The 23510-nt window shown below is 55.5% G+C and overlaps 1 protein-coding gene across 1 annotated transcript; it reads right to left on the bottom strand.

The window, feature by feature from the left end:
- Positions 1 to 11949: 11949 nt before the first annotated feature.
- Positions 11950 to 14744, bottom strand: FOXF1 (forkhead box F1). Its single transcript, XM_021702491.1, has 2 exons — positions 13751 to 14744; positions 11950 to 12316 (listed from the first exon to the last, which is right to left on the bottom strand). The coding sequence occupies exons 1-2, from the start codon at positions 14742 to 14744 to the stop codon at positions 12156 to 12158; spliced, it is 1155 nt and encodes a 384-aa protein (XP_021558166.1). The 3' UTR covers positions 11950 to 12155.
- Between the last annotated feature and the right edge of the window lie 8766 nt (positions 14745 to 23510).

Here is a 23510-nt window from a genome sequence, read left to right as displayed (position 1 = left end):
CTGGGGCTGTTGAGTCATCCCTCCCAGTTGGGCCAGCTTGCTTGGCTTTGCTGTCCATTACAGCCGGAATCCTCCAGATATGTTGATAAACAGATGATCTGAATGAATTCATCATTTTTATATTTGTGGGAAATAGTTTAGTATAAGCAAAACCCAAGATCCAAGTGCTTGAAATGTAAGTATCCCAAACGTACCAGCCTGCGCACCTTTTCTCCTTCTTCTCCTGTAGCGGACAGCCTGGGAGTGACAGTCTCTCCGGGCCTCACAGGACGAGTGCTCACAGTATAAGGCAGGTGCTCGGTGACCTGGCTTTTTGTTCCCAAGACTTGGGTATCAGTGATGGTGGCGATGGCCCTGGAGCCACTTCCCAGGGGAGTGTCATGGATGCTGAGATCAGTGGAAGTGGGCAGGGGAGGCAGCAGCACTGAGCCTGCTGAAGAGCATGTTTGTGAGGGGTTTTTGTTGGGCACACCATCTAGAAAAGCCCGGGAGAAGAGCCATTTCTGCCTCAGGGGAGCCCGGGTGTGGTGTGGTCTGGCCCTGGCATATGGACTTATCCTGGGACAGAGGAAGGCACGCACAACCTATGTTCCCCGGCCTGAGAACCCATGGTCGGGCCCCTCTCCAGTCCCCAGATGACTAGATCGTTGAGCTGGGATCAGTCTGTCCTGTTTGAGATCGGAAAGTCTGTGACCACACAGTGAGAAAGCAGAACCGGAGGAGAAACCATTCAGCCAGTTTCTGGAAAACAAACAATCCACATACTGGTGAGTAAACAGAAAGCAGAACAACACAGGGCCTGTGAAAGACTGTCTCAGTATAGAGGGACCTGATACGTGAGATGTGAAGGAAAAGCATGTATGAAAAAGATTTCGTGAAACAAGCAAGTTCCAGGCCGCATCTGCTCTGTACTCCTGAAAATGTTCAGAAACAAGTTTCCATGTTTCTATGAAAAGGTTGAGTAAATTTTTGTCCTTTTCTGCCCGAATCTCAAATGGGATAGGTAAAGGTATTTTTTAAATGTACAAATACATGGTATAATACTGAAATTCGTACTAGAAGATGTGACGTAGAGAAGAGAGAAGGAAGTCCTCCAGCAGGAAGACTAGAGAACGAGAAGCGAGGCCCTGGCCAGCCGCTCGAGGCAGCTCGGAGCCCAGTTTGCGGTAAGCCGCGTGTGCCCTCTCGAGGAGGGGCGCCTCTGCAGACAGGAGCACGTGCAGAGTCCCCAGTCATCCGAGGACAGGCAGCATCTCGAAACAGTATCCAACTCTTGTAGAAATACCAGTACGGGAATCAGAAGGTGACTCAAAGGCCATCTTATCTGTTAAAAAGAGAATAAACTGGTAAGGAAAACACTCAGTTTTTAGAAATGAAACACATCATAAACTTAGTCCAGCTGAAGACAAAACAGATGCACATACAGTGAGCTGGAAGATGAAGGCACATGATTCTTCCTGACATCATTGCAAAGGGAACAGAGAAGTATGAAACCGTAGAGGAGATAATCAAATTAAAACTTTGTTTAGCTAAAGAAATATTTGACTTTGTGTTGAAAAAGTCTTCAAAGTCCAAACCAACGGAAGCATATAAATCCGTGGCATTCCCCAACAGTGTCAGTGACTTAATGAAAACTTTTTAATGCAGTAGCAACAAGAACTATTAAGTATTTGGGAATACACCTAATGAGCTGTCCGGGACACGAATGGATAAAATTATAAAACTTTGCTGAAAAAGATGGAAAGATCTGAATAAAAGGGCATGCTGTGTTCTAGCTGGAGGAGTTCAATATTCTGGTAGTTCTCCCTGTAGTTAGACATTGTACCCCTGACAGAGGTACTTTCATGGAGCTCGTGTGGGTGGGCAGTGATGAATGGTCAGGAGCGAGGGAAGGGGCTGTGTCCTTGGACGCCAGAACCTAAAGCAGCCTGGTATCCATGAGTCCTTGCAGCAGTGAGGCAGAACGGAAAGTTCTGAAGCATGTGGGAATCTGGAACAAAAGAGGAATTGCAGAGGAAGGAAGGATTCGTGGAAGATGGAATGAGACCTACCGGCTGCTCTTTCAAAAGGTGCCTACAGCAGCTCAGATTTCTAAATCCTATTGCATATAAAAGTAAATTTCAGGCTAGTCGGATATGTAAACATGAAATATGAAAGAATTTGGGGATAATACCAGAGAATGTATTATCCCATCTATAGTGTCGGGATAGGGAAGAGCATCATAAAAAACAAAACAAAAAAACCAACTCTGAATCTAAGGAGGAATTTATTCCTTTGTTCCCCCTTGGAATATCAGATTTGGGTTGGGACGGAATCCTGAGGAACCTCCACAGTGAGCTCTCTGAAGAATACTCCAATTAGCAAGAGTAACCAGTGCGTGTTATGCAGTTATGTAAGTATTTTTTTTTTAATGCTGCCAAATGCAACAAGTAGCCTCTTAAACATTAGCTTCTATGAAAATCTGGCCCACCAGCCCAGCTGCCCCCGGGACCATGGGTCGGCCCTCCCTCTTGAGCCTCAGTAGTTCTCTTCCAGTGGCCCTGTGCGTCACCCCAGACACCACATAAGGGGAAGGGAATTCGTGCCAGCACAGGGCTGCAGGTAAGAATGCTGGGAACACACGTGCCCGAGGAGCCAGTGCAGCTGAAGCCACAAAAGGCTGGCGTTGGCAACAGGATGCTGGAGAGGGTGAGACTGGCGTGGGCAACAGGATGCTGGAGAGGGTGAGACGGCAGGGGAGAAGAGCAGAGCGAAGCAGCAACCAGGTCTCAGGGTTGTAAACCTGAGGCCTGCGTGCCACCCCTTCTGCTCCTGCCCCACAGTGGACCTCGGCCATCAGGAGGCCTTCCCGCTGCACTTGAGGAACCAAGGTCAGGTGGTCTTACTGTGCGTGAGATGATGGAACTTTCTGCCTTTTTGCTAAAGGGGCAAATAATGAGGATTCCTTCCCTTCGCCCCCTCTCATCTTCCTGGGGAGCATTGCCCCATATTCTCTGCCCTACCCCAGAGCCCCCAGGAAGCACCTGGCTTGCAGAGGTCTGTGTTTCCAAAATGGCTGTTCTGGGTCTACATCCCCTGTCCCGCCGCCTGCAGAAATAAATGGGGGTTGCTAAACTTCCCCTTTATCCAGGTTGAATCCAGCCAGTGTTCCAAATAGGACAGATACTCCTGACACTTAAGGACCATGGACTCTAGTCATTTTCAAAAACAAATTTTGAAGTGGGGCGGGGGGTGTCCCAGGGAAGCCTTCAAAATAAATCTTACGCAGAACCTAATGCATAAAAGCAGGAGGAAGAGGCTGTTGTGTAGGTGAACTCATAATCCCTTCCCAGCGTTGTTCTTTACTGGGTGCAGCCCACCTGACCACCCCTCCCCAGCTGCTGGGGGGTGGGGGGGAGTAGCGTCCTCAGCTACACGGGCTTGTGTTGTCCGCTGATACTTGCCTCTTGATAACAGCTCAGATTGAGTTGTTTTATTTTTATTTTTAAAAAGTAATCTCTGCACCCAAATTGGGGTGTGAATTCACAACCCTGAGATCGAGAGTCCAGTGCCCCCTACTGAGCTGTTTTAAATGCTGTGGAAGTTGTAAAATGGGGCCTCAAAGTTTTTTGGACACACCTTCTGTGGAGAGCAGGGGTCTGTGCCCACCCCCTTGACTCTGGGCTCTGGGACAGCCTGGTTAAGGTTAAGTGGCACTGGTGGCTTGTAGGAAGAAGCTAAGACACTGGCCACCGCGGCCTCTTCTTAGGAACTGGTTTGAGGAGCCCAGCCACCACAGTGTGAGGAAGCCCATGCTGCCCAGGGCCAGGCCCAGGCGGAGAGGGACTGACGTCACCGCCTTACCAGCCTTGTGGGTGTACCGCCTTGGAAGTGGGTCCTCCAGCCCCACTCGGGCCGTCTCAGAGGAGGCCCCCTGGGGCAGAGAGGGGCTCTTTCCACAGAGCCCTGCCCAGACTGTAGTCAGGAGGGAAATGGATGATTTTTGCTGCTGTAAATTTGGAGGGTGGTTTTTCATTAATCAGATGCATAATTGTGTTTATATTGTGATATATAAACTATATGTATTTATATATATTAATGAAGATAAAATCTAGAATCACAAATTATATACATAGATAAGCAAATGCGTAATTTCACCTAATCCTCAGTCCCTTTTGGGGGACATCCGTATTCACAGAAGTGATAGCAAGGTACAGAGAGAGGAATCCACTGCCCTTAGCCCCCAGCTGGCCAGTACTGAGGCTGAGTCAGATTGTCGCGGATCACAGACTAGGCCAGAGCCGTCTGTGTGCCTTCTGTGCCTGTGGATTGTCACCACCTTGTCCCCTGAAGTGGAGAGAGGCAGACAACACCAGAGGCGTTTTCTAGAAGAGGAGTGGGGGAGGTGGGGTTTTCCCAAGGCCCACGGCACACCAGAGCACAGTGGCATTTGGGCTCAGACCTGCTCGCTCAGAAGCCTGCGGGGGTCCTTGGCCGCGGGCCCCTGGGTGCTGTCCACCCTGTGCCGTGTCTTCCTGCTGCCCTCGCTTCTGATGTGTGCGTCACTAAGCAGCTGCCCGTGGTGTGATGGGTGCTGAGCCAGCGTGGCCTCTGTTGCTGGATGTAGCCCGTGTCCCACGGCACTTGTAGGTGAGGAACCAGAGGCAGCGAGGCGTGGTGGCTTACTCCCAGTGTGCGGCGCAGCCCTCTGGACACTCGCCCCCATCCCCAGTGGGCCCCGACCGCTTTGCCAGGCCTTGTCATCGTCCTGGTTTCCCACCAGAGACTGCCTGGGCGATCTTTCAAACAGGCTCACACTCCTGTTCCTCTGACAGAGCAGGATTCCTTCCTGTGAATGGAACCCTTTATTTTCAACATCCATAAATCACGAAGATGAAAATGGGAGCTGACATGTGACCATGTAAAGTGGACGTTTTGCACTTTGGATGGTTTGGAAGCAATAAACTCGGGCCCTGAAGTGCTGAGTTATGAGCAAACTAAACATCCCTCCCTACCTCCGAGGGCGGATTAACTCATTCACCCCTCAGAAGAATGTACTATTACACTCCTATTTCCCAGGTGAGGAAGATGGGACAGGGGAGAAGCCTGTCCACTGGAGAAATGCTGGTGGACCATCTGTTGGCAACTGGCAAGGCCTCAGGGGTAACTGGAAGCCACAGTGGCTTGTGGGGGACACCAAAGAGATGATTTAATGGTTGAGGAATGTGGTGGTGAAGCTGTGCTCACCAGGATTTGCAGTGAATCCAGCTCTGGCATGTCCTCGCTGTGTGTTCTCAAGTAAAATGCTTTCCCTCTCTGTGCCTTGGTTTCTTCACCGGTAAGCCCTCTGTAGGCTTCAAGTACACTTAAGCTGCACAAGAGTGCTTTGAGAGATGTACTCCTACCATCACCTCCACTTCACAGATGGGGAAGCTGAGGCACAGGGAGGAGAAGCACCTGCTTGTGCTCACAAAGTCAGGAAATTAACTTAGGCCCTCTGACTCCTGCTCTGTCAGCTAGAACCTTTGTTATCTGCTTCTCGGGAGCCCTGGGGTCTGTATGTACAGGGACATCTTTTGGGACCAACACAGCTGTCTCGAGACAGGGTTTGAAGTGATGTTTGCTTCCTTCTTTTCACTTTTCCAAGGTTCATTTTAAATAAGCAGTATCGCTTGTGTAATTAGGGAAAGACGAAATTGATTTAGTCGTTACCCTGCCCCCCAAAGTTAGGTGCCCCTTAACAAAGATCAGAGGGCCTGGATCATCAAAATTAGGTTCATCCGTGCACATCTGTCCACATTCTGGTGAAACCTGTTTTCCTTGGGTTTACTGGAAGTCGGCTGTTGTCCCAACAGAAACTGCGCGGTGGACAGCAGGTGGCGCTGCCTCCTCATGGAGAAGCCACAGCGGTGCGCTTTCTGGGGTGGGTCAGATGCGTGGGCTGCCTCTCTCCACTCACGTATCCTGAGTGCCTTCCAGCCAGATGTGGGCCAGAGGGAGTCCCCTCTCCCCAGGGAAGGCATCTTGGTGAAGACCCCTGGAGAGTTAACTAGCACCCACTGCCCATGCCTGCTGACCATGCCCAGGCCTCGGACCATTTGCACAGACAGCGCAGTGCTCCCTGTGTCACACGAGCTGTGGCCACGCCACGGTGTTGCAGAACCCAGAAACACGTGTGCCGATCTGTGGCTGGCTCTGGGGGCATTTCCAAACACAGAAACAGTTTACCCTTTTTCAGGGGACATCTGAGGACCTGGCACGCTTCCCTTGGGCCATGAGCCCTAGACACAGTGGGACGCGTGGCCCTTGCTCCCTCCATGGTGTGTGAGTTTTAATAAGATGCTTGGAGAGGCTTGTCACCATTGCTTCTCCCCAGACCACTCTTTCGAAGCCACAGGGTATGGCCTGTACCTTTTCTGCATCTCCCGCCCCCCAGAAAGCCTACCCTGTAAGAGTTGGAGGGAGCCTCTCACTGATCATGCTCACGCTGGGGGCTTTCTGCCTCTGCTCGGGGCCCGAAGTTGCCCTGGCCTTGGTGATGTCTCTTCAGCGTGTCAACACAACCCCAGGGGTCCTGGTGTTAGAAACAGTACCCTGGTCTGTCAACCTATGATCACCGGGGTGTATGTGCCACTGAATCCAGCCCCTTGCAGTGCAGACACATGGAGGTGCTCAGTGTCCATGGCCGTTCTTCTCTTTCACACTCGGAGACGTCCCCTGCCCATCCCCAGAGCACATGCGTCAACACTGAGAAAGGCCTGTGATTTGGCTCGGTCCTAAAATCCATCTGTGTACCCTCATGAGTGGATATGGCTTGTCTGCTGGAGATGCCCAGCAAAGGTCTCTCTTCTTGAAACAGCCCAGAGTTCTGACGTGTTGATGCCCAGAAGATTCCAGAAGCAGAACAGGGAAGCACAGCCCCATGTGCTACCGTAGTTGGCCTCTGTTGCCTTGAGTTTCAGCTTTCATTTGAGCTTCTCTCCTCTGGACTAAGGGGGCCAAAGGAAGCGAAGGGGGCTTTCATGGGAGGCCAGGGTGGAAGCCCATGAAATCTAAGTCCGTTGTGCCAGAGGAGGTGGATGTCAGGGGTGTGAGCTCAGGCTGCTGGGCCAGTCTCCCCACCCCATCTGCATGACCACACCGCCAGTTCCTAGGCAGAGGTGCTCAGAGGCAGACCCCAGCAGAAGTGGTCTCGTGGGCCACACTTCAGTTGCCCCTTTTCACTAGGCCTGGTGGCTGGAGGAAAGTGGGTGACCAGGAGCCGTGGAGCACAGTGCTTTAGGGACATGAGCTTTGGGTCTGAGTCCAAATTCCAGCTCTTATTAGCAGTGTCTGGAGCAAGCCCCCTGACCTGTCCATGCTCGGTTTCTGCCTCTGGAAGGCAGGAGTAGTCCTAGGACCTCCCTAAGGGAATCCCAAGAAGGGCCGAGGGGTGTGTGGGAAGAGGGCTTGCCATGGCCAGCACGCAGCATGCCTTGTGAACATGAACGTCTGCGGCGTGTCTGCTTGCCTGGACTCGGAGCTGTTGCGGCAGCCGGGCGGGAGGGGGCAGCAGAGGGCTGAGCCTCCTTCACCAGGGCTTTTCCCAGGAGCCCAGAGAACACTGTGGGGAGAGACTTCAAACTCAAGCAGTCATCAGGACCCCTGGAAATCTGTGAAGACTGGAGTCCTGGGTCCCACCTCCAGAGAGTTGAATCAAGTAGCTCTCAGGGCCACCCTCCTCCAATCTGCAGTTTCAACAGACACCCCACGTGTTTCAGATGAGGGCAGTTCGACACTGAGAATCACCATCAGAAATGAAGTCGTTGGGCTCGGGTCTTCTGGCCTGGAGGTAGGAGGTCCTCCCTGGGAAGGGAGCAGAGTCTGTTCAGGTGCAGCATGCCGGAAGATGGGGAGCTCAGTGGCTCCCAAACTGAGTGCTCATTGGAAACCCCTGAGTCTAGGACCTTATAAAGTACAGAATCTTGCATCTTGTATGGCACCCACCCCCCCCCCCCCCCCACACCCTCGGACAGACTGGCAGATCTCTAGCGAAGCAGGGTGAGACATGCGTGGGTCTTGTGGCCACTCCTGTCTGGGTACCACAGAGCTCCTAAGGACATTAGCCACTGCCCTTCATAGGTGGTGAGGACGGTATTGTTAGAGATAAGGAAACTGAGGCTCAGAGGTGATAGGGCTTGCCCAGGTTCAGTGGTGACAGAGCAGGGACTGTAGCTTCATCTCTCCACTTCCTCTGGAATAGCTGCCGGCTGGTGGGGGCTTGGAAGGCAGGGAGCCAGGCCTTTATGCACTCCTACTCCCCTCCTTGTCCCCAGCTCTCCAGCCCCAAAGGGAGAAGAAAACTGGGACAGATGGGCTTTGATGGGCCGGGCACCTTCCCATCAGAAACACATATCCTGAGTGCCTTCCAGCCAGATGTGGACCAGAGGTGGGCGCGAGGGAGGGAGGGAGCTCCATGGTGTGAGGGCTGGCTAGGCCTTCAGTTCCTTCCCGCCTGGGACTGGGCAGCCAGGAGAATGCCAAGGCACTTCTGCGGCTGGGTCTGCGATGGGTCAGAGGCTAGGGTGCGCCCAGGACGTCAGCCCCCTCCCCCGAGTAGAACCCTGGAGTCCCTGGAATGTGTAATCCACAAACAGGAATTCTATGGCATAACCCTTGCCGCTTCCCCCTTCCAGGCGTTTTATTACTGGAGGGATTCATACACTTAGGGCAGCTTGACTGCATTGTTCCAAGACAGCCCCCCACGGAGGTATGCTCAGAGGTTTTTGAATTAATTCTATCTAGGATGCCCCTATGCTAGAATGATACCCATTTATGCACACAGCGCACATGGTTTTGCACCAAACTCAGAAATGCCTTTACATTTCAAAGACTGCAACTTGTATATGTACAGCACGCTTTTGTGGGGGTGCGCCGGCGGTCGGAGCGCGCTGGCGGTTGGAGCTTGTCCCTGGCCCCTGTGCACATCAGGGATGAAACGGGCCCCGGGGAAGATACAGCCCAAGCGAGCGGGTTTCCGAGAGGCGCCAGCAGCAGCTGCAGCAGCGTCCTGCGATCTCAAACATGGGTCCGGATTCAGGCCCTTTCTGAGCCAAGGTTTCCTCGCGGGGAAGGCTTCTCTCTCATCCCCAGGCCCTGGGTCAGACCGGGAGACAGAGGCCAGGCCCAGCCTGGAGCTCCCCGGCCAGTTTTCCTGCACAGGCCCCTCTGCGTGCCTCCCACGCAGCCTGGCCTGGATGTGGGAGCAGTGGGAGAGCCCGCTGAGACGCAGGGTGCCGCCGGGGAGATGAGCAGGAAGCCGGGGCTCACCTCCGCCCCAGACTCTGGTCCAGTGGCACCAAAGCCAAGCACAGTCAGCACGCACTAGACCTCTGGCGTACGGGGCCGGGGGGGGGGGGGGGAACAAAAGAATGGGCGCAGAGGCTGGAGATGTTGCTGGAGACTGGGGAGCTTGCCGGTTGGGCTGGCATTGGGTTTCTCCTAATCAACCCCGCTTCCCGGAGCCTAGGTCCTAATTGGGGCTCAGTCTCCGTGGCGCAGGAGGGAGGACGCAGCCCACTCTTGCCTGTGGTCCTTGCCTGGATGCGAGCGCAGCGCTAAGTTTCTGCACTGGAGACCCCAGGGGATTTTCTCTGGCCTTGTTTTCCTGGGCACCAGTGGGATGCTGTGGTGGCCTCCACCCCAGGAGGACAGTGCCTTCTCTGCTCGCCGCAAACGTGCTCCCAGAGTTTAGGGCCAGGCGCATGCGGGCGACAGCGGGCTGCGCCGGGAGACCACGGCCCCGCTGCTTCGGCCCACCAGAGACCCCAGGGATGGAGTCACTGGCCTTTTCCTGTACCCTTTATCTCGGTTTTATAGACAGCGGTTAGTTTGAGACATTAATTGCTCGGGCGAGTTTGATAATTTTGATGTAACAGAGCACTGGAGAAATTACCCTCAAGTCCAAAATGTCAGATTTGAGAAGAACCAGGTTCAGAGGCTCGCGACCCCACGACTCAGAGAAACTGCGGTGGGTCCTGAATGGCCGCACGGACAATGTGATCTTACTGTTTGTTTTCTTAGGTAGGCGGGAATTGGAATAGAAAGAGGGTGGTCGGCTGGAGACACAGGTTTTAAACAGTGTTTTACCCCCACAATGACTTTGGGGAAGATGTTACTGAATGGAAATGTTTTTGTCACCTTGCTCTCCCACCAATGGTCCTTTTCTTGCTTAAATTTTACTCACTTCTCAGTTGGGGAAAACCAAGTGTAGAGCACCAAAAACAAACCAAAAACCCTCAAAAAACAAAAACAAAAGACAAAAACTGTACAAAAAAATTAAAGTTGTTTCATAATTTATAACAGGTAGGGTATGGTAACAGTAAAGCCTGAAACTCCAAGTAAAACTCTCATTGGTGGCAAAAAAAAAAGTTAAAAGTTAAAAAAAAAATCACATACATACTTTTATCTATATGGTTTTCCCTGGGGAAAGGAGGAGCACAGTTTTTCTTTCAACATCTGATTATATCTTTAAAACAAGAAATGACACTTAGGGGGGCAGAGGGCTCTTCTTAAAAAACAGAAGCCAAGAAAAATAGTTACTCATGTCCAGATTTCACTTCAGTGGGAAGTGAAGGATGGAAAGAGGAGGATTAGCAAAAAAAAAAAAAAAAAGAAGAAGAAGAAGAAGAAGGGGGGGGAGAGAAAAGAAAAAGAAAAAAGTATTCAGAATCACCCATATTTTACAACAAACAAGTCTAGAGATCCCAAGCTGGCTTCCGTGTATATTTTGGGGTTTGGAAGATATTCTGCAATCCCAATCCCAATAAAATACTCATGTGATTTTATTTCTAGTTGATACAATGTTAAAGGCAATGTACAAATGTTATACATTTTTATTTTTGTTCTTTTTTTTAGGAAAAAATACACAAAAGGCAAAACATCCTCAAATTGTCATTTTATACAGTGCAGAAGGAAATTTAAAATACGTGTCACAAATGCTGCACCCCAGCAGCCAAATACTAAAAAAAGGGGGTAGTCCTTCATTTTATATATATATTTATATAAACATATGGAAATTTGTTTTTACACAGATCGGACTTTGTTTCAAATTTACAATGGATCTCTAAAAAAAAAAAATTCTACGCGGCAAATATTGCCAACAAAGTTACACCATTAATACTGATAAACGGAGGAGCCTATGCGGTGTTTCGATTATTAGAGAAAGAAAGTAGAATAAATAACAGGATGAGCCTTGCTATAGTTTAAAAAAGTGCCTTAACCTTTCTGCGTCGCCGCAATCCTGAATTCGTGCGCTCACCGGCCTTCCCTGTCCCCGTGCTGCGCTGTGACCCCCTTGCTCTCACACCAGCACGTTTTTTACAGTAGAGATCGGGAGACAGTCGGGTCTTGTGAGAAAAACACCCGCCAAAAAAGTCAAAATGCAACTGGAAACAAAACCAAAAGGACTGTAGAGAAGGCAGAGGAGGGCTGAGGGGAGGGCAGAGGCCCGGGGAGCCCCTGCTTCTGGGCTCCTTCTGGTTTCCTTTTGTAAGACGAACAGTGGCTTCAGAAACGCAAGTCCGCACAAAGATCCACCTGTGGTTGCTGGAGGGCTTCTGAGATGGGGAGGGAGACGTGATTTCTGGCCCCCCCTTCCCTGCAAAACACGGCTCTAAGAGGAGACTTGCGCATTCCAAGACATTCTTCCCAAAAAAAAAAAAAAAATTAAAAATAAAAAGATAAATACTCAACCAAAAAATAAAAGTATTTGATAATGATGGTCTCACATGTTTGCCTTTCTTCTGAAAACCTTCCCCCACTTATGCCATTGGAGGGAAGGTGGGGAGAGGCCTCAGCAGAATTCTTGTTTAGATGTTGAGGTTTCCGCCAATACAGCACCTTCTCAGCGGGCTTCAACTGGATCAAAATTAGATACTTTATTTACCAACAGCTGCAGTCAGACCAGGCCCCACAGCCACCGTTTGTTAATTTTTTGAAGGAGTGGGGGAGGAGGTTCTGACCACCATGCTGGGTCTTTGCCTTGGGGATTCCTTTCCAAATAATCCGGGTGGGTAGGGGTCAAACCCTCGTCTTCTGCCTACGGTTATACCTCAAGAATAAAGCAGTTTCTTGCGATGGGTTCCGGGTCCCTGCGCCAGGCCGCCCGTGCCTGGAGGGTCCCGCCAGCGGCGGCCTCACATCACGCAGGGCTTGATATCTTGGTAGGTGACCTGCTGGTGGTAGTAGGAGCCACTGCTGGCCGAGTGCATGGATGAGGATGCCATGGTGTTGAAGGAGAAGACGAACTCCTTGCGGTCACACATGCCGGGGGACTGGGAGTGATACCTCGGGATGCCTGCAAAGGAGGCAACAGGAGGGCAGGGAGCAGAGTTAGGGTCGGGGCCCCGGGCTCCAGGCGGAGAAGCCCCGCCACCCGGCTCCAGCGCACAGCCCTGCTGCCTCCCTACGCCCCACCGAGGTGCCAGACTCCCAGAGTTCCGGCCTCGGGCGGGTCCAGGCAGCCCTGGGTTTCAGGCCCTGGGCTCTGTGCTCCAGCAGAAGATCCCAGGACCCCAGCAATGACCCCTGCTCCCTGGGTGCCTGCTGTGTGGGCCTCTCTCGCCTCGGACACCAGAGCTCTGGGCTGGGGCTTCCTGAGGCTTAAGGGGAAGGGGTGAGGGGGCTGCCATGGACCAGCAGACCTCAAGGGGAGTCTGGCCTCCACCTCCACAGCCAGCCCAAGGCCTGTGCCTGGTGCTGGGGCACCCACTTCCCAACCCCAAAGCCTGCAGAGGCCCTGGTGTGGCTGGAGGCTTCTCCAGGGGAAGGGCCCCTTGGAGAACAGCCCCCTCCCCCAAGGGGTGGAGAGGCAGCAGAGCCAGGGAGTTTGAAGCAGCCCAAGCAGGGAGATTCCCCGTGGAGAGCCGGGCCTCCAAACTCCAGGCCAGCTCCTGCCTCCCTCGGGTGGCTGACAGCTGAGCCCTGACAGGCCCTGCTTAGCTCCTCCGTGCCCTTTCCAGAACCAGGCCCAGAGAGGCTGGTGGGTGCGGAGAGGAGAGTGCCGGAGGGGAGACTCTTCTGCATCTCCTTCTCAGAGGGGCAGGGAGGAGTGTACCTGGGGAACTGAAAGCCTGGATCCTCAGAAACAAAGAGTCTGTGGGGCCTGCACCTCTAACTCTTACTTTGGGCCTGGCCACAGCCCCTCTCTGCCTCAGTCATCACAAAATGTCCCCCAACTCGACCTTCCCACAGCCAGGCCTGGTTCCCTGGGAGGTGTGGGTGCTGGGCCTCTGAGCACCCAGCGCAGGCAGCTTTGGGCCTAACTCTCCCTTTCTGCCCCAGCAGCTTTCCGGTGCCGATTACAGGGGAGGCCCAGCCAGCTGGCCAAGACTGGGCTTGGGCTCCATCCTGGGAACTTGCTGTGAGGTGTGAGGGAGCGGAGGACTCAAAGAAATGTAGAATATTGGGTTCTTTTTGGTGAGGAAGGGGCCTACTTGGCCAGGCTAGGGAGCTGGGAGTTGGAACCGAAAAGGAGAAACAATTATCTTGGCCTAAATTCCACCCCTTCACCTTTCAAAGGGCCGGCACCCTTCTCACCCTTCAAAGGACGGCATACAAGGCTGAGAGATACTCTGGAGAGCTGATGCCTCCCCAAGCAGTGGGGTTGGCACCCCACGGAAGTGGCATCGAGCTCTCGCCCAGGGCGGTCAGCGGTTTGGGGGCTGGGTTCAGCGCACTGACAGATATCGGAGTCCCCCAGGACTAGGACAGCCCTGGTCTCCCCACTCACCTTGCAACTCAGCTGGGGCGTTGTGACTGTTCTGGTGTAGATACGGCTGGTCCAGGGAGTGTGTGGAGAGACTGCCAGACAGGGGGTTGGCCGCAGGGTTGCAGGGGGACAGGGGCTGCTGCTTGATGTAGGAGGCGCCGCTGTTGAGGGCTGCGGAGGCCGAGGGCGGCCAGGCGGCCGTGGAGCCCGAGTAGACTGCGTGCGGCTCCATGACCCCACTGGCGGCCGCAGGCAGCAGCGGGGAGGCAGGCACCGAGCTGTCGTGGTGCGGGTACTCACCGGCCGCTGCACCGCCACAGCTGCCCATGTACGAGTGACCGCCGTTGGTGGGCAGGTGTGGCACCGAGTGGCTGGGCAAAGCCATGCCGTCCACGTTGCCCGGCAAGTGGCCGTTCATCATGCCCAGGCCACCCTCCAGCGCCAGGCTGTTGGGCGGGCACGAGAGGCCGCCGGCGGAGCTCTGGAAGCCGTAGGTGTCCGGGAGGTGGTTGAAGCCGAGCCCGTTCATCATGCTGTACATGGGCTTGAGCGCCTGGCATTTCCTTCGGAAGCCGCGCGGCCTCCGCCGAAAGGAGCCCTCCTCGAACATGAACTCGCTTGCCGGGTCGATGGTCCAGTAGTGGCCCTTGCCAGGCCGCCCGAGGCCCTTGGGCAGCTTGATGAAGCACTCGTTGAGTGAAAGGTTGTGGCGCACGGAGTTCTTCCAGCCCTGGTAGGAGCCGCGGAAGAAGGGGAAGCGGCTCTGCAGGAACTGGTAGATCTCGCTGAGCGTCAGGCGCTTGGTGGGCGAGCTCTGGATGGCCATGACGATGAGCGCGATGTACGAGTAGGGCGGCTTCTCGGGGCGCCGGATGCCGGCGTTGGTCTTCTTGGCCTTGGACGGGCCGGACGACGCGGGGTCCATGGCCGCGCCGCCTCCCCCGCTGCCGCCGCCGCCGCCGCCGCCGCCGCCGCCGCCGTGCGGTGGCTGCTGCTTCTCGGGCGCCGAAGACATCGGGTGGCTGCTGCCGCCGCCGCTGCCGCCGCTGCTCTGCGCCGCCGACGAGCCGGGAGGAGGAGGAGGAGGAGGAAGAGGAGGGGGGGCAGGAGGGCGAGGGGGAGGGGGCTGCGCGCGCGGGGCTGGCTGCACCTCTGCCGTCATCCGCGGCCACTTCTCCGGAGCGGGCCTCGGCGCGCCCTCCCCCGCCCGTCCGTCCTCCCCGAGGAGCTGCTGGATCCGCCGGCGGTTGGCGCGGAGCCCCCCTCTCCCCAGCTCCCTCCTCCCCCACCTCTCTCTCCTCCCTCTTTCCCTCTCGCCCTCCCACTAGGGAAGGAGCCGAGCGGAGGCTGAGGGCAACCTCTTTGCAGCCCCGGCAGAGGCCGCGAGGAAGCCCCCCCCCCCCGCCGGTTTTTTGGGGAAGGCACCACCTCCGGGGCCTGAGGCCGTGCGCCCCCGCGGGGAGCAGCACTTCGCCCCCGCCACCCGTGTCGCTCGGCTCCACGACTCCAGCCAGGCCGTCCTCACTGCATCTTCTCTCCGCGGCGTCTCGCGGGCCGGCCTAAGACCCTCCAGGAGTTCCCTCCCCTCCCTGCCCCCCTCCGGCCCCGCGTTGGTGGGCGCTTTAAAGGGCCCCCACCCTCGCCGCCCGGCGGCCGCCTGCAAAACCGCCCCGCCTCCACCAACCTGGCGAGCAAGTGTTAATGCGCCCTTCGCCCGCGGTTCAGCCCCGCTCTGCGCAGGCCCCCCGCCTTCCCCGCCCGGAGGCGCGGGCACCCGGGGCCTTTCCCGACGCGCACAGCCCGGTGGCAGATCGCAACTGCAGCGTCGGCAGCGGACACCGGGCTGTGGCCACCGCGGGCACAGCCGGTTCGGCCACGGGCCCCCGCGGCCAGCGGGCGTACGTTCCCGTGAGGGACCGCCTACCCACTCTCCCCGCCCCGGGAAGGACTGCGCTGCGCCCGGGACTTTTTGGACTCGCCCAGAAGCGCGCGAGCAGGCGGGTAGCCGCGGGAGCCGAGCGCGGGCGGAAAACGAAAGCTCAGGGCGGGTCGCTGCCGCTTTGTCTCGGGCTCCGCGGGCCGGGCGGGAGCAAGTGAGAACCAGCGGCCCTGTGGGGCCCAAAATCATACAAGCCTCCCGAACAAGCGGCCTCGCTCATTCGCTCATTCACGCACACACATGCTTGCATTGGTGCACGTGCAAACCCGGTAAATTACGAAGAGTCCGAAGTGCAAACTCACACTCCTGCGAGCCTTCCCACTCACGCACACACCTCGCTCAGGCACGTATGCCCCAAGTAATGCGCTCACTCACTTGCACACAATAGGCCCACAGGAGCTTCCATCCTCACCTCTCTCATTCACTTGTACACTAGCCACGTTTGGATCTGAACCCACATGCTGCCTAGGGGCCCCCCCCCCGCCACCAACACACACGCACACAATGAAAATCCGCCCATTTGGCCCCGAAGCTCCGGTGTCCCCACTTTCCAAGAACAGGTTCCGATTTCTCATAGATGGTAAAGGCCCTGGCAGGAAGTTTATACGGCTCAACGTAAACACGTTCTGGGGGATTCTTTAATAATAATAATAGAGAATTCCGCGTGCGCGGGGGGAGTTGGCCTAATGCCCCTGTGGGCTCGGCCTGCCGCTGCCGCGGGGCCTGACACTACGCGCCAGGCCAGGTTCCGGAAAGCAGTCTGCGCGGGCGGGGAGCACAGGCCCCGGCGGCCCTCTCTCGCCAGGCTGTCCGCAGCAGGGGGCTCGCACGCACGCCTTCCCTCGCAGTACCGGGGTGCGGGCTAGGGCTGGGTGGGAGGACAGCGGCGCCGAGCGCGGGACCGCGCAGGAGCTGGGCGCGACACGGCAAGCAGGGACCCAGGTGAGTGCTGTTCGCGCGCTGACTGCAGGACACCGAGCCCAGCCTCTCTGGCCCGGGCCCTGGGTCGAGTGTAGGGAGGAGAGGGAATTTTTCAAGGGCCGTCGCGAGGAGCCTAGATGCCTTGCCCTGGCGGGAGCCTGGGCAACACACAGATGCCAGGAGTGCCGGGAGGTTGGGAGTGCGCCCGCCCCGCGGCGCCTTTCAAAGCCCACCGTCCTCTCGGGTTCCTCTGGCTTCCTTGTCCCCTGCTGTCCCCCCTCCTCGCTCAGACGCCTTCAGGCACGGCGCTAGACGCCTCGTCGCCTTCGGGGCGCCTGGCACGTCTGTGCTAGGAGCTGGGGGGCTCGAAGGCGTAACGTGCCCAGCGGTCGCTGCCTTCCCAGGCCGAGTGGCGCTCGCGGGAGCCGAGAGTCTCCTTCTCCGCGCTGCGCTTCCACTGGGCTCCTCCGTCTAGGGGAAGGCTGCGTGGAACGTGACCAAGTTGTGCGTGGCTGTGTCTTGGCGCAGGTGGGCGCGCACCCGCAGACCCATCCCCATTTCACACAGCCCAGCCAGCATCCGCCCACCGCTGAGACTCTGAGCACGGCGCGCAGCCTCCAGTACATCTCGGTGAATACCCCTCGCACAGCTTAGGAGCCTCGCTCCAAGGCACAGGCCTGCCCACCGCAGAGGACACGCTTTCGGTGAAGTGCACACACGCCTGCACTGTGCGTTCGCCCACGCACAGCCCCTCCACTCGCTCGTACACATGTCCAGCTCGCACGCATTCTTACATTCTCTCCATCACTTTTTTTTTGCTTTTTTTTTTTTTTTTTTGGCCAAACGGCAGCTGCAGGCTAGGAGGCCCTGGCGGTGCCGGGAGGGAAGTTCCCGAGAAGGGGTCGCTACTGCCAACTGCTGGGAGCACATCTGGTGTTTAGTAGAGAGGCCAGCGGGGGAGGCTGCCCCACTCCCCAGCCTGCTAGGGGTGCAGCCCTACCCTGTGGCTCCCAGAAACCGGGAGGATTTCTCTGACAGGGTACCTTCAAAGTGAGGGAGCTCTATAGGACGTGCAATTGGGGGAGGCTTTTTTCCAGTAGCCCCTTCCCTCTTGGGTCCTCTCCATTTGGGAGGGGGCTGTAGATGCCATCTTTGGCTAAACCCCCAGATCATTTCCTCCCTCCAGCACATGGTGGTCTTTCACTGGCTCCCCTGGGGGTTCCTCTGTGTTTTGGGGTAGGGGAGCTTCTGCCTTCCTGGGGAGGAAGTGTGGAGTTGGGGCCCCGCCTGGCCTCCACTTACCCCTCGGGCTCTGACAGCAAACCAGACTTTGCAGGGAAGGGGCAGCAGTTACCTTGCCCAGGGACAGGGGGCCGAGTGGCCTGGATCCTCAGCAATGCAGCAAATGGAAGCTCTTTCCAACCCCTATCTCCACCCAGGAGGGAGGTAAAGGTGGGAGTGTGAGAAGACGGGGAAGGGAAATGAGCTCCCAGCTCTGTAATTTGGAGGGGACCCCCCCTCAATTCTAGGAAAAACCACATCCATAGCAAGGAGGGCTTTTCTGTATGCCCAGAAAGGAGGCTCTCAGCTCCTAAGTTGCCCAGAGAAGTCTCACTTGATCTTACATTTTGAAGTGGGGAAACTGAGGCCCACCAAGGACCTGGCCGGGGTCAGCCAGCGCCGCCCAGCGAACACCTCTCCATCTTTTCTCTCTACCCCCAAAGACAGACCCTCCCCCAGAAGCTTCAATGCAGGTGGAGGGTGGAGAGAGTGAGTTTAGAGAAGCCTCTGTGGCCCCCCTGCAAGCCCCTGGCTTCCCGGGTGCACAGGCGCAGAGAGACCCTTTGGAGAGCAGGTGATAAAATAGTAATAGCTGTCACAGACACAGAGCCAGTAATAGGACTTCTCAAGCTCAACCACTGGCTGCGCCAGGTGCTGACCGCAGCCTTATCAACACCCCTTGGATGTTCTTAACCTTTCCATGGGGTGTGAATCCCTTTGACAGACCACTGAAAACTAGATCCTCTCCGCCCTCCCACCCCCAGAAGGCGCATACGTGCGACATTCATAGAGTGGTTTTCAGGGTCTCACCGAACACCTGGAGCCTGTCCATGAACCCATACCTCCCATCTATGAACCCAGGACCCAGGTTAAATGCCCCAACAGAAGCCTCGAGGAAGTCAATATTATCCCTCCCTTTACAGATGGTCCCCAGCCCTGGTTATCCCATGCCCTGGGTCATCCTGCAGAGCCAGGATGCAAATCCAGATCTCACCACAGAACCAGGAGTTAAGCCACAGGGGAGCGAGGGTCTGCAGTGGAAAAGGCAGAGTCCCTCTGCCTGCGCGCTGGGAATTGCCATGGTCCAGATTTGAATCCGGCGTTCACCATGTAGGGATGTTACATAAGCTATTAGTGCCTTAGTTTATTTTGGTGAGGAGAGATGGTTGTTGGTTGATTTTTTAACAGCTTTATTGTGATATAATGGACACATAACATTGTGTAAATTTAAAATGTACAGTGTGTTGATTGAATACATTTATGTGTTGCAAAATGATCGCCATCACGCATTCCTCATTCCTCCATGCCACCTCTATCCCGACGACGCGTAGTTACCATTTCTTTTGTGTGTGACAGCATTTAAGATCTACTTTCTTAGCAATATTCAAGCATTAATTAATATTCAAGCTGTAATCATCATGCTGTGTACCTTAGGTTTTTCATCTAAAAGGGGGACAAATAACGGCACTTATTCTCGGGGCTGTTGTGAGCATTGAGCAAGCATGTGCAGAGAAAGACTTAGGCGATCCTAGAGACAGAAACAAACAAAACCCCCGGGGCCCAGCTCATGGAGCAGGCGGAGAAAATACAGACAGAGATGTGGGCAGCTTTTTCTTCTTAGCTTAAAGAGATCCATGAAGACAACCCTCCCATCCCAAATCAAATCTGCGCCCCAGCTTTAGCCCCAGGAATCCTAAATTGGGGTGGGGGGGTGTAAAAACAGACACGCCTGCCATGTCTCCTACTCCCCGAGCCCAAGGTATTTTTACTGGCTAATTGCTTAAGTGAAGCCGCCTCGGCGGAGAGTGCGCCGTAACCCGAGCAGGGAACCAGATCCAGCTCGGATTGTGCCCGGCCGGCCGGCCCAGCGGGAGGGGGCGGGGGTGAAGGCAGCAGCCGACCACCCACCGAGAGGGCAGCCGCCCTGTCCCCCACTATCCCTGCTCTGCATTAGCGCGGGGCCTGAGCGTCCCTTGTCCCTGCTCCTTCCAACCCCTTGCCGGCGATGTCCCAAGGCGGCACAAGGTAGGGCAGGCGGGGCCCCAGACCTGAGGTGGGCGCTGGGCAGTTAGGGAAGCCGCCTGGCCTGGCAGAGTCAATAGGGAGGCCCGGGGTGGTGGGGTGGTGGGGGGGTATCTGTGGGTGAAAATGTGGCCCTGGGGACAAGGGACTGTGGGGAGAAGTCAGGGTCAGGAGACAGGGCAGCCGCCCTTCCCTGGGTTATAGGATGATTTGTGCACAAAGTACGTGGAACGTTTCTCTGCGGGCGCCAGATGTACACACATATGATGCATGCCCACGTGTAGAAAATCGGCCCGGGGAGGCAGACACTGCAGGACGTGGGGGCGCCTGGCTGCCTTTTGATCTCGCGGTTGTGAGTTTGAGCCCCACATTGGGCAGTTTACTTTAAAAAAATGAGAGAGAGAGGGGCGCCTGGGTGACTCAGATGGTTAAGCATCTGCCTTCGGCTCAGGTCATGATCCCAGGGTCCTGGGATCGAGCCCCACATCAGGCTCCTGGCTCAGCGGGGAGCCTGCTTCTCCCTCTTCCTCTGCTTCTCCCACTGCTCATGCTCTCTCTCTATATATATCTTTGTGTCTCAAATGAATAAATAAAATCTTTAAAAAAATAAAATAAAATAAATTAAAAAATGAGAGAGAGAGAGAGAAAGCTGCAAGAAATAGAGAGGCCCGGAGTAGGGTAAGATGAGGTCCATGCCGGCACATTGTGGGCACTACGGCGTCGGGCAGGTGTGCAACACGAGGTCCGTGTGCACAGAACAGCGTGAGGTGTGCACATCTAACTCGTTTCCGTGCTGAGGCTCCCAGGAGGGGAGTGCGGTGCAGTAGCTTCCCTTGGAACTAATGTTGTCAGATTCAGTCAGTAGAACTCGTTATGTGGGTAGAATATGCGAGTCCACTCTGAGGTGTTCCATACACAGACGATTATAAAATGTGGGTAGCATAGCACATCACACACACAGAACAGTCTCAGGGCGGATACGACGTAATGGGTTCCCGACCCGGAACATTATAGGCTCTTTGGACCATGTGATATAGAATTACATAGACTGCTGTAGGTGCGTGTGCTCTCGTGGGTTATGTCCGCGAACATTGTAAAAAGCGTACCCTTTGATGCCTGCGGGCGCAGATCACCCTGGGAGAGGCACTGGGGCACCATGCATCCTGGGTGCAGGATAACACAAGGACACCCAGCCGCCAGTGTTCATGCAGAGCGCGAATAGCTGAGCGGACAGATGGCAGGGGCTTCGAGTGTGATCAGACACACGGGATGGTCCTGCAGGGAGCACACCACGAACGCTGTGGGCCTGTGTGCCCTGGCTGGTCACTAGCTCACAAATCCGTAACTCTGGAAGGTGTTTCTCTCTTCGTCTCAGGCCCCAGAGAAGGGAGGTGACTCTCCTACTTTACTTTTCTGGCAACGGAGTGACTTTTAGGCACTCGTCACGCTGGCAAGGGTGGGTGATTCTCGGAGTGGACTGGAGATGTGGGGACACGGTGCTTCTGTGTCCGTCACAGAGAGGCCGTGAGCTCAGGACCCTGTGGAATGAGCCCTGGAAGGGGGCTCTGACTTGTGGAGAGCCCCAGTGCCTGGGCGCGCTGCGGCCATCGGGAAAGCCGATCTGCAGTGCACTCCTCATTTTGGGGGGCTGCCCCTACCTGTACTCACTGCCGCCCAACCAAACTCCAAACCCCAGTGGCCCTGTTCTGCCCTCTTGTCAGCAGCAAGCCAGACTCTGGCCCCTGCCTCCGAGGCTCTTCACGGGTGACCCCAAGGTGTGGAGAGAGTGCCAGTGCCCTTCTGCACAGATGGGGCTTGGAAACCCCACCTCTGGGGACCCCCCCACCGGCCACGTCAGGGGAGCAGCTGAGGGGAGAGTCAGCCACACCCCAACCCTGGCAGATAGTCTTCCCCGGTCAGCGGCACATTAGAGACACTTTCACATGTTGATCAAGGAAAAAAACAAGTCGCGTGCTTGGGCTCTTGCAGCCCTGAGCTCACCCCTCTATTCGGGCACTTTACCCAAAAGCACACATTTTCCATGACGTTCTTCAATGAAATATTTGACAACACTGCAGCCTAGGAATTTACAGCTCTCTTCCCTGTGAGATTTTTGGGAGTTTTCTGGCATTAGCAGTGCCTGAGACTGCTCCCGGGACACTGAGCGTCCTGGGGCTCCCGTTCCGGATGCCTGGGCTGTCTGCGGCTCTCCTTCTTCCCACAGAGGCATCCCAGTATATTTTTACCCTCGCTGCTTGGACAGCTGTGCTCAGAAAGATGGGGCAGAGATGTCCCTTCTCGCACGGGCGTGTATGCGTCTGTGAGGATGTGTTGTGCGTGGGGGAGAGGGGTGTCTCCCAGATTTACCTTTCCAACAAATGCCCAGGAAGGAGAGAGAACTGATGCCCAGAAGGTGCAGCTGGGCCGAAGGGGCTCTGGCCCCGGGCTTACTCAGAGGGTGGGGCTCCCAGTAGAAATAAATCCTGAGGTGGGAGGGGCAGTGCCCAGGGAAGATGCAAATGAATTCTGTGTGAAGTTCCAAAAAGAAACAAACCAAAAGGAAAATATAAATTAAATTTCAAGGGCTAGGTATTTTGTGTTTCTCAGAGTTGAGGGAGAGTAAAACACACACACACACACACACGCACGCGCACACACACACACACACACAGACCATGGGGAAGAGGGCGTTGGAACAGAGTGTCCGCGAACAGGGAATTGGGGGCCAGGCAAGGTGGAGAGATGAAAGGGGGGGCTCAGATTTGTTCCTTAATCAAAAGCAGCAATTCGTTCCCAGAAAGCTGCCTGTGTGTGCAGTCGAAATGTGCCTATTGGTCTCCATTTATAGCTGGTGGTGCTCTGTCTATTCCCATTCAGGGGGCATTGAAAATGATGAAAATAAGTGTTATTTTTAGGGAGAAAACAAAATCTGCCGAGCTGTGGCACAGTTTGGGAAGGAAGGGATGGACAGAGGAAGGGGCTTTACCTGCCTGAGGGTTCGGGCCAATAGGCCAGGGTTTGCTGAGAAAATGGAGGTGACACCCTCTTCCCACGCATTCCCCGTGGTCTGGCTGCGCCCTCTTGTCCCAGCCGGGTTGTAACTCGGCTGCCGGAGGGACCCTGGAAAGATCTGCGTGTGGGCGCATGAGGACTTGCATATCTCTGCTGGGCCTGTTTCCTGCACGTTTGATTGGAGGGGCAGCTCTAGTGTGTGCATGGCATGGGGAAGGTGGCACAGCTCCTGGGAAGTCAGAGCCGGGTGCGGTGCTGGGCAGTATGGCACAGATGCCCGGGAGATGTGGACCCCCTCCCCTCCTCAGAGAAGGACCCAGGGATATTTGGTCATTAGAACCCAGAGACACCTAGAGTCAGAGACACAGAGAGCAAGACCTCAAGAAGCACATTCAGATTGTGGGAGAATCAGTTCACACCCCGGGAAGAGAGGGACAGGAACAGAAGAGAGCAAAGGCGGAGCTAGAGTAACAGAACTCACGGATGGATGGATTCTGCTTGGGAAGGAGAGCATCTACACACTAGCGGCCTTCAAGGGGGTCAGGCAGGCAGGGAGCTCTGGACTGGAGTGAGGAATGTGTGTGAGGAGAGAGGGAGCATGGCGGG

The sequence above is a fragment of the Neomonachus schauinslandi genome, chromosome 16, assembly GCF_002201575.2.
Source record: "Neomonachus schauinslandi chromosome 16, ASM220157v2, whole genome shotgun sequence".
Classification (NCBI taxonomy): Eukaryota; Metazoa; Chordata; class Mammalia; order Carnivora; family Phocidae; genus Neomonachus; species Neomonachus schauinslandi.
Note: the sequence above shows the minus strand (reverse complement) of the source record. Positions and strands in the feature narration are given on the sequence as shown.